At 39.4% G+C, this 11,367-nt stretch overlaps 1 protein-coding gene across 3 annotated transcripts in view; it reads right to left on the minus strand.

The window, feature by feature from the left end:
- The window catches only part of HTR7 (5-hydroxytryptamine receptor 7), a 29,391-nt gene extending 18,291 nt beyond the window's left edge, over positions 1–11,100 (minus strand). For 2 of the 3 annotated variants that reach the window (XM_088059805.1, XM_005520609.2), the window contains exon 1: positions 10,574–11,100. In XM_088059805.1, coding sequence (XP_087915931.1) covers positions 10,574–11,100 — 527 coding nt within the window. Of the gene's footprint in view, positions 1–4,713; positions 4,759–10,573 lie in introns of all 3 variants that reach the window. The other variant, XM_088059804.1, reaches the window with a different exon arrangement.
- Positions 11,101–11,367: the final 267 nt, after the last annotated feature.

Genomic DNA, 11,367 nt, shown 5'->3' on the forward strand with positions numbered 1-11,367 from the left:
TCATATTTTTCTTTCTTTTTAAAATCATGCAAAATCCGCAACACTAAATATTTTTAAAATATAGAACACATTTCAACACAAACTGCTACCACCAACTTCACAGGCATGAAAACATAGTACAACCAATCTACAAAATGAACTTCTTGGTTTTTTCTTGTCAAGGAAGGAGTTTCTGGCTCTCTTCCCCTGGGCTTTCTGTATAGAATGACAAAATCTGAGGACAGATTCAGCTATTGATTTTTCACAAATACCCATTTTTCCAGCTCAATGTGTGATTGTGTGATCACAATATCTTCATAACACCTTTCCGTGTTTCTCAGAATTTAGAATTATACATTTATGCTAAAACAGAAATACAGCTGATGATAGATTATCTCCTCCTCCAAAACCTTTAAAGATAGCAGGATGTGAAGATTATCAAGCATCCCAGAAGTCTCATTTATTTACATTTTCCAGATGCTACACCACACACGAAAGCAGTGGAACAAGTGGGATCAGCAGAAAGAAGCCCTTCCTCCCACCTCTCAGTGAGTATGTTTTTCCTTTGCTTTTTTTTATTCCCTCAGCAACAAGTTGGCAACTCTAAGGTTCTTATGAGATATGGTGGCATCAGCTCTGCGTGGATAAAAAGTAAAATATCTAAGGTTTATTTCTGTGGCTGCAGCTTCCAATGAAAACAGCTTTCATTGCCAGGCTGAAAACTTCAAACATTCATTTGAATTTAGGAGGAGAACGTTGGGCTCAGTGTGGGCTGAATCACCACAGCTGGCCTATGGACATCTCAGGTAGCTCACTGCAAGTCACAGCTGTTTGAGAAGTTTGATAAGATCCTGCCTTTATTTCAACAGCTCAGTAGCAGTGCAGAAGCTTTGTGTTAAGTAACAGGCTTTGGAAATGTTAAGCTCCTTCTTGTGTTGTTTAATTTACAGACAAATGGTCCACTAGGGTATTTTATTTTCAGGGTTTTTTTAAAAAAAAATAATATTGTGTTCTGTTAATGACCATATTCATTTTGCAAAAATAGCTTTTTCATATGAGACAATATACTTCTGAGACACAACAATCTGTACTGTTACTAAAACTGCTTGTGATAAGAAGTGAGTCTTCAAATGCAGATATTTAGGGTAAGGAAAATGAAACTGCAGTACATAATTCAAAAGTTAAGTCTTTTGAGCCAAAGCTGTACCACTTCTAGCATCAAAACATCTTATTAGACTATTAAAGAAAAGCTTTTCATCTTGTCAGCAGCTCTTTTGGGTCATGGGTATAAATATTTCCAAGTAATTTGTGGCCAGACAACAAACTCTTTTTTTCAGGGATTTAATATTTCAACTATTTGCTAAATGTCAACTTCTACAGCAAAAAACATTCAACAACTCACATGGAGAACTGCTGACAGAAAATTCTTCTGGCAAATGGTACTGTATATGTATTTAATGACAATCACAACATGTTTTCATGGCTTATATTCATGAAGACAGTTATGTTCTAAACTCTACAATAAGTTTAGATAATAGCACATACTTCTGTCATCTGTACTTATGCCTTCCATTTTTACCTTCTCCTATTTATACCGATTGACAATTTCTGAACGAACACCTGTTATCAGAGTAAATCTTCTAGGGTACTATTCTTTACTTTTATTTTAAAATTCCTGTATTTTCTCACATGGGAGCAGTGCTCTAGTGAACAGATGCTACTGCCACAGACTTGGAATTATTGCAGTTACCCTTCGTGTCCCTCCCTAGAGATCTGCAAATCGTACCTTGAAATACATTGTCCCCAGTCTCCTACACATCTCATGAAAAGCAAACAGTTTATTTATAAGGTACTTAAAGCTCTTTATTGGTGGCCCAATTTCACTTGCAGCAGCAGTAGGTTGCATTTCTGATTACAGAGACTCATATGGTTGACAAGAAATTGTGATTCGAATGCCACCGAGGGCATCAGCATTATTCACTGGCAGTGAAGGTGGCACAGCTCCATGCCAGGTTATTGGGTAGAGACCTTGTGATGTGTTTGCCTGGATACCCAGTTACAATCTCTTCCCAAAAACTGGGGACTTTTCAGCCAAATAATAAAAAAGTTAAAAGTTTGTACATAAGTCTGCCTCAAAAATAGTGTTTTTGCAGGTAAGTCTTTGCTGCCAGTTCAGATTTTACCCAACTTGGTCAATGTCTGAGATACAACAAGCTCTGTCCATACTCCCTTGGTCCCTGACCAGTTTTTTCCACACTATTAATATGTGGCAAGCTGCTGCTTGCCCCTCAACCTGCCACACCATGCAGGACAAACAATTTCCAGTGTGACAAAAATGTTACCTTTCAGATGGGTCTGCCCCCACTTCCCACAAGCTCCTTAAGAGACATAAGACATACACAAAAATAGATTTTTGTAGCTAACAAACTTTTCCTTGCGGTTATATTAAATTTCTATAAGCTAAAAATTTTGGCTTTAGATGTTTAACTGTACCAAAATCCCACCCTTTTCCTTGATATATCTCAGGAAAAAACTCTGCTGCCAATTTTCCCTTGAAGACACAATGTACATCTAAGAATAGACTTCGGTTTTCCTTAACTTAAAAACGTTATTTTTGTAATATCCCTCTTGGCTTTGTGTTTTGTTTTGTTTTTTAAACAATTATGACCATTAGCAGTGAAATAGCTATCAGTGATGAAATAAACTCCCTTCAGTGGTGTCTTGTGCTAGCCCCCATTTGATAGCAAAGGTCTCAATAGAAAGAATATGTTCAGTACTGATTTGATTTCCATGCACATCTCTGCTCTGCACCGCTAGAGAATTCATTCTTGTCTGTGCATTACCCAAAAGCCATGTTTATTGTTAGAAGTGAATCACTAACAGATTTGCATACATGCTAATATGTACAAAACCACACAGATGTATCAGATAATCTAGATTTCTATACAAAGCCTTGAATAAACACCAAGGTACCAAAAGAAAATCAATGACACTCATTCTCTAATTTTGCTATGTTTGTTCAAATAGAATAAAAACAAATTTTCACTATGACATATTTAGTCCTGGGATCTTTTGAAAATTAAAATTTGCAGTAAAAGATTGTTCAAAAATTTTCAGCTGTTTTTTGCCTCTTTTCAGTACATATAGGAAGAATTATACTAATCAATGCTTTAGAAATAGTTGGCTATCCAGTACAACAAGAAAAACTAAAGCCTGTAAGTTTTCCAGGTGAAAGAAATTGTCCACACCTTACAGACAATAGTAAACATTAGAACATAACTGTGGTTAGTCCTGTTTCATGCTACTTGTGCTTTGGGCATGCGGATACCAGACCTTGTGATTTTGCCCAGTCTTTCTTCTGATAGCTGCACCTCAGCAGACTCAACTATTTCTCAAGCTCTTTGTTTTCATACAAAACCACAATGGCCAGCTCTCTTCAGACTTTCTGGTCCAAAGAGGAAGGACCAGATCTGTGTGTTATATATTGAGGGAAAAAAAAAAAAAAAGGTGTTTGTAGCTAACAGACAGCACCATATGTACTTCCCAACTGCAGATGAAGAAAGTTTCAAAAGTTGCCACAAATACTTCCAATTAAATATTTCAAACTCAACAACAATATGAAAAATAATTCTGTGTTTCTTTGAAAGGAATAAGATACTTTATATAATTTTCAGGGAGTTTCAGAAATAATTTTCAGAGAAAATCAGGAAAGTAGAAACATTCCCATTAATTTCTGTTCTGGACTCTTGTGTGAGCATGCTACTACTATAGAGTAATCTTATTTCAGTGTACAAAACTACAAAAGCTTCGATGTTTCATTCTATGATACTCATCCAGTTCAAGAAAAACACTAGGAAAATATATTTTGATACCAGTATAATCAGGTTACACTACACATCATGCCTGTATGACACGCGTTTCCATTTTTGTGACTGATATTAAGATATATTTTCAGAAGCTCCCTTCAAAAACTAAGAGAAGTGTTTTTAAAATTGCATTTTTGCTGTGAATCTTTAAGCAAATCCAACCTCACTTACAGAAACTATTTTTGTGACCTTGATAGGAAAGAAATCACTTTTTAAATGTCTCTAGAGTGCCCTGCTTGGCAAAAATGCGAATTAATGTCCCCTTACCTCTGACTTATCAGGCTCCTTTGAAATGTCTGGATGAACCCCCAAGAATTAGAGACCCCAAAATCACTTCTGAAAACTCATCCAGTGTTAAACCCTGGTAGGACCAAACAGAAGATAGTTTCAAATGTTGGGGGGGGAAATACAACATCCAGTTTCAAGAAAAGACATTCAGGTAAATGTGGGTAAATTCAGGTTTAATCTCAAATTTCCTGCTACTCACTGAACTATAACTCCCCACTGATGCACCTTGAAAAATTACCAATTGCAGGCTCCTTTCCACTGCCACCTCTAGGTTATCTTGCATCTCCACACTTTGTGACTCCTTTTCAGTAACATTGCTTAAATGCATCCAGTACAGAACAGCAAGAGAATAACCAACCCACAGATTTCTTTTCTATTACATCTTTTAGCTTCTCAAATTTGGTCAGCATCTACTGTGCAGACATAAGACATACCCAGCAAACTCCAGATCCTATGCCTCTTTCCTCTGTAAAAGGACAGAACTCCTACTCATTTTGATGTTAAAATTTTTTTCCTGCTTCAAGTTTTGACAAAATAGTTCATCTGTTTCATAAAATATCTTTTTTTTGTTAATTCCCACCTGCTTATTTTGCATCTGGCAGTGTGTTCATGAAGCGTAGTGTCTCTGCAAAGACGTAATAAAACAATACTTGTGGCTAAGACCTGGTTACTCTGTAAGTAAGTGCACCTCTTTCAGGCTGCCTATAGATACCCAAGGATGTCACAGAAAGGTACCTAAAGAAATGGGATTGTGTTAGTGCAACACAGCTCCCCAGATTAATTTACTCTTTTGGCATGGGTTCTCAGTGACAGATAAATACTGCACTGCCTTATAGTACTTAATGCATCCACCTTCCAATTGAACTTCTTCATCTCTGAAATTCAGACCAAAAATTTATTTTGTACCTTTTTTGCAACATAAATAATGATATGGAGATTGTGTAAGCATTCAGCAATAAATTCTCTGCAAAAGAAATAAACTACATCAGGTTAAGGAACATTCTTTAAATAGACTACATTAGAAAAACTACATGGAAAGGAGTAAGACCAAACCTGTTCTTTTTCACTTCAGTTTATCAGTTCTGTCTGTGTCTTTCATAAGCTAGACAAGTTATTTACAGGCTCAGAAAGAGTACTGTTGTTTATCAGGCTAAACAATGGAAAAAATGGCTCTTGTCAGGGTGGCTGTTGTTAGCAATTAGCTGCCATACTGATCTCAAAACTTTCTTCTGCAATATAGCCCTTAACTGCAATAATTTCATCACACACTTTTTCTACAATCCCTTTTAAGTTTTTCCTCATTTCTCAGTTATTTCAGTGTAAATATATATATATGTATAACAAAATCTCATGAGTGGCACTACTGGTTGCTCCCTATGTTTATTCTAGATGCAAAATATGTATTACATAGAGGATTTTTCATAGCTATTTCTGCATATGTATTCTACATGGATTTTGTGAATGATCTGAGCAGGGTTGGCAGAACAGACTGCTGCCTTTTCCACCCATGGCACTGAGGCAGAAAAAGTCAGCATACCAAATAAGAAACCACACAGGACTACTAGGTACCATTAAATTTAGCAAATTGCTGACAGTTTTCAGGTCATATTATCATCTTGGGATGTAGGTAGAATTTAGACATCTTGATTCTATTGAAAGCGCTTAAATCTTTATTTAAGTTTTGCTCCAAATTCTTCCTTTGAGGAAATTTGAGGTCTGCACAATTTCTAGACATGGAATGAGGACTCAAGAAGCCAGTGAACTTTTGGACACATTCTAAGGAGAAGTATAAGTAATACATACTTGGAGTATGGCAACACAGGGAGGGAGAGAGGGCTGATCTTTCTGTATAAAAATCTCAGGATCAACAAGAAGGCACATTTTGCATTTTTCTATTTGCATAAAAATTCTAAATTCTCATCAATTTAATGGAAGCCTGGAATACTCGTGAATTGTTGGCCAAGATACAGACTGGAAAAGTTCCCAAAAAAGTGTTTCATTACTGGTGTGGGTGTGGAGAAAGTGTTATAATTCTTCAACTGTATCTGAGTAGTTATGTTTCTTTATCACTTTCTAAGCCAAAGAACTATTTTTAAATTGAATTAAAAATTGCTACTTATGCAGTTATCCTGTGGATACTCTCCAAAACAGCATTTCTGTAGCTATCTTGGGTCAGAACAGCATGATGAATCAGCATGAAAACAACACCACTTCAAATATAATCAATTCCCTTTATTTGTTCATTCGCTACTAAAATAAGGTTTGTATCCATCCCTCATTATTCACTCCTAATGTTTTCTCACTCTTAATTGTAAAGAATGTAAAGGAACTGTGATGTGATATAATCTATTTAATTCAGAACCAAAGAAGTGGAGCCTTAAGAGCAACAAAGAGAAAAAAAATCCAAACACACTAATAGGAAATTCTTAAAGAAGACTACTGTTCAATTATCCTGCAAAAGTCTCTGTATCTCCTACCTTTCTACAGAGCTAATACTCATATCACGGATGGAAAGAATAACAAAGGAAATCATTGACTATCAATTTTTCTTGCTGTTTAATCCTTAAATTACTTTTATAATCCATTATAAATCCATTAGATTACAAAATTTGAAAAGGCAGAAATACTCTTGTCTCTCTTGTTTTATCTGTTTTTTATTTTCTCTAGTTTTATTCTGGTAGACCTGCCTGTAAGCAGATAGCCCTTTTCCAAAGTGGGGGCATAAATATGATAGGGATGCCTAAAAATTATGTTCCTCTCAGGTCACTCTGATAAAGATCTGTGAAGGATTTTATGTCATGAAACAAAAGATATGATCTGAAAAAAAGCATAATAGTCCAAATCTTGGTAACTTCAAGGACATATTCTCATGATCTCTGCAAATTTAGATCTTTGTGGATAATCAAACGACCTTTCCAACCTAGCTGCTTCCTTGTGCACCCCATGCGAAGTTAGATATCCCCATCATAGCACACTAATATCTTCTTTGCACCCTTATTTACCTAACTTAGAATAGAAGCAACTTAAAAAGTATGAGAGGTGCTTGGTGTATCTAACTAAGAAAAAAAATATAAGGTTTTCCAACAAAATGAAACCAGCCCATTTGTATACCCCATGCTCAAATGCTTCTTTCAGAAGCTGATATACTCATCTAAAAAACACATCCACCAGTAAGGGCTGTGCAGCAAAATCTCTCTGTGAGCAATAGGCTTGCCAGCTGCTGGCATTTCAGGGCTCTCAGTGTCATAAGCTGAGTAGCACATATTTGTGCAAGAGAAACAAATAAAAAAGCCTTTTCAATTCACTCATTTTATCCTTCTTGGTAGCTCCTCAAAGCCTCTGTTTTACTAACTTACTTGTTTGTTTAATAAAAGGTATTATTTTTCTTTCTAAACCCTGCCTAACAGTTTGTAACAAATTTGGTTGACATTAATTCAGTAGTAATATTCTTTCAACTATTAACCTGATTCTCATATCTGCTTCAGGAAGAGCCTAGAGATTTAAAAAATTTTAAAAGAGTCAGTTTATTTGTTGGCTCTGCACCTCTTGCAATAACCTCATCTTTTAGTCCAGGAAAGATGTTACTGGATCACAACAAAGGTTTCCTATAGTGCCCTAAAGAACCAGGTGACAGTGCAATTCCTAATTATGTTTCAAAAATGTTTCTTTTTCCTGTCTTAACCCTTCTTCCTAAACAAATGTCTCCCATGTAGCCTCAGGATCTTCAAGATTTAAGTACATCTAAATGCCTCTGAGCATAGTGGCCAGCTTGAAGGATAGTGAATTTCACTCACTTTCTCTGCTTCTGGAATTTCTGATTGAAATTTCCTGGTCCTGTATTTGTATTAGTTGCCCTGAGATAGTAAGACTAGTAAGGGAATTTTCTCCTACATAACAGAAAACACAGAAGTGTTTTCACCAAAGCCTTGGAAAAATGGACCTTGTGAAAGTCTGTCCCTCTAATGCACTGTATACATTGTGACCTGCAGATCCTGTACCACAAACAAACTTCAACTTGGAGGTATGTGTTTTCAAAGATAAATTTTCCTCAGTAATCATTCAAGGATTTCCTAACTAAGTACATGTAAGAACAACTGCTGATATGACAGCATAATTACCATCAATGTTAAACTGGCAACATTTCATCATTCACATTTGATTTTCATAATGCCTCCCTGGTTTGAATATTTTGTACATATGCACAATTCAAAGATTTCTTAATATCCAAAACTAATCTTTGGCCTGGCTTAGCAGTGTTACAGCAGTATAAGATTAATTGTTTTTAAATAGGATTAAAAATAATGGAGTTTTTTTAATTCTTTATTGCCGAGTAGTTGAGACATTTTGTTAATGAATTGCTGCCTTGTCTCCTTTTATTTATGATACCTACTATCTCAACTACATAATGGATTTGGGTGACAGAGGTTAAGCATCATAAGTCACAGAATTTTAATTTCAGATAGGTAGTAGACAACAGTATAATGAATTATAAAGAGATGGTGTTCAATAAACATTCAGCGAAAGAAGTAAGAACACAAAGACAAGAGAATAATTCTAGTTTAAATCAGCACTAGGTGGTGAAAAGCTGTCATTTACAAGAGGTTATATTCTTTCTCAATACAGAGATATATCTCTTGTTAGTATTTTAGGGGGAGAGGGGAGTGGAGGGAGAACTGAGAGAAGACAAGAAGAGATGAAGTCACCAGTGTGACCAGTTCAGTCAAGGCCCCTGTTCAGTACACAGCAGTGACCTCAAATGTTAAACTAAGAAAACAGTGAAAGCTCAGTGCTACAGTGTGAATCATCACACATCCTTAAGAAAGCTTAATTATGTCAACCTGTTTCCAAAAGGTTAGTAGAAATGGAGATGGAGAGCTCAGAGGTGGACATAAGAACAAAGAATATAAATACTTCATGGGGAGAGAGTGTAAAAATGAAATCACCCGTCTTACAAGGAGTATAGAAAAGCAGAGAATAGCATTGGAAAGGTAGATAAGCCTGTTCATATTCCCTTGCAATACAGGAATTAAGTTAAAAAATTAACTTACATAAGTTAAAATTAAGCAAATGTCAACGTTACAGCAATAAAATAAAATAAAAAAAAAACACAAAAAACCAACAAAAACGTAAACGGTTTGATACTGTCAAAGTCTGTATGTGGATTTCATTGCTACAAGATGCTTTGCAGCATTCAGATAACTGCTGGCCAATAAAGAAGTCACAAAATAAAGAGTCCTGGAGCAGAGGACACTTGTACAGAAATTAAAGTTCTGAAATTAATACAAACTGTGATGCTCCCTGGTACAAAACAACCTCCATTTACTACAGGAATCTCTTTTGAAAGACTGTTGCTTTGCAGAAATCTAATGCAGAGCTTTTCTTAAAACTTTCTTTTCTTAAACAGCAAGGATGCTGTTAGATATCAAAGTTGGTAAACTACTTCTAAAATCTAGTTACAAAGTTTTTCCATTTCAGCCAATTGTGTGGAGTTGTAATGAAAAGTTACCTTCTAGCTGTTCAAATTCTTGGCATAGAATTTGAATTTGGCTGTGGAAAAGGGAAGCTACAGGCTGCAACTTATTTTAGAATAGAACCTGCATGGTATAGAGGAATCTGTCAGCCTTCCTCTGAACGTGGGCTCTTTGGTATGGTTTTTACACCAGAACTGAACACCTAAGATATTCTTCTGCAGTGTGTAAACACCTCCTTGTTGCTCCAGTGACTGTATCTTTTGGAAGAAGCTAAATGTCAACGAGCATAACTTATTTTTTAAGACAGCAAGTGAAAAATTTTAAAAAGCAAACGTTTGAAAGCAATTTTTCCTTCAAACAAAACATTATTTGTGAAAAATTAAATTGAGCTATTCTGGGACTGTCCCAGAATAACAATAAAACCTTAGTAAGCTATAATTACTGCACCTTCTCTGATCTGGTAAAACTCCACTAAGCCCAGAGAGGTTGCACTGTCACCAGCTTCAAAAGAATCAGCTCCAATCTACCTGTGGAATAAAGCAGTTTAAAGACATACGTTCCAAATTTTAAAGCAGCTGAAAATGCCCTATCACTTGCATAAAGCCATGGTAAACGTTGACAGCTTAGGTCCGGTGTTGCTTTGACACCTTGGCTCCCGAGCGACAGCAAAGAAGTTACCCAGAGGGATAACCAGGCACCTGGGCTGGCATACGGGCGGCAGCTCACCCTGCTCCGGCGGGCTCCTTCGAACAGAGAGGCTGCGGGCTGGCACTCGCCTCGCTCCCTGCTCTGAGCACGGCTCATTTCCGAGGGACCCGGAGGAGGAGGCAGGAGACCGCTGGTGGGACCGCTCGCTGCGGCTCCCCCGCGCCGGGGCTGCGGCGGCCGGGGCTGCGGGCAGCGGCGCGGGGCCGGTCCCCCGGAGCGGCGGGAGGCCAGGGCAAGCCTCGGGGCGCCGGGCTCTCTCACCTGTCGATACTTATCACACAGAGGGTCATGATGGAGGCCGTGCAGCACATGACATCCATGGCGATGAAGACGTTGCAGAAGAGGCGCCCGAAGATCCACTCGCCTCCGATAAGGTCGGTGACGCTGACGAAGGGCATGACGGCCAGGGCCACCGAGAGATCGGCCAGGGCCAGCGAGACGATGAGATAGTTGGAGGGCTGCCGCAGCTTCTTCACGAAGCAGACGGAGATCACCACCAGGCAGTTGCCGGCGATGGTCAGCAGGGTGATGAGGCAGAGCACGGCCCCGATGAGAACTTTCTCCGCGCTGCCGTAGCTGAGGATCTGCTCCCCGCACTGGGAGTCGTTGGCGGGTTGGGGGCTCGCCGTGGGCAGCGCCGACGGGGGGGGCGACGGGCCGAGCTTCGCCAGGCTGCGCGGGGGCCAGGAGCCGGCGATCATCCTGCCACCGCTCAGCGCCCGCGGCTCCTCCAGGACCAGGGCCCGGAGGTTACCGTAGAGGTGGCTGCCGTTGAGGGCGAGCACCATGGTGGCGTGAGCAGCCCATGAAGCCTCGCCGCCCGTTCTCCGGCGGTCCCCGGAGCCGGGATGCTCGGGCTCCTCCTCGGGCTCCAGGCGCCGCCCGCCCCCTCGCAGCCGGCCGATCGGCCCGTGGGGGCCCAGCCTTCAACTTCCCCCGGGGCAGCCGAGCTCGCCCACGGCGCATCCCGGGCGGCAGCGCGGTGGGCACGGCGCTACCGCCCCCCAGCCCGCGGGCAGAGGGGCGGGCGGGGGCGGCGGCCGTTCCCTCCCACC

The sequence above is a fragment of the Pseudopodoces humilis genome, chromosome 9, assembly GCF_049639895.1.
Source record: "Pseudopodoces humilis isolate 2021_Gansu_Grassland_sample_001 chromosome 9, ASM4963989v1, whole genome shotgun sequence".
In the NCBI taxonomy this organism is placed as follows: domain Eukaryota; kingdom Metazoa; phylum Chordata; class Aves; order Passeriformes; family Paridae; genus Pseudopodoces; species Pseudopodoces humilis.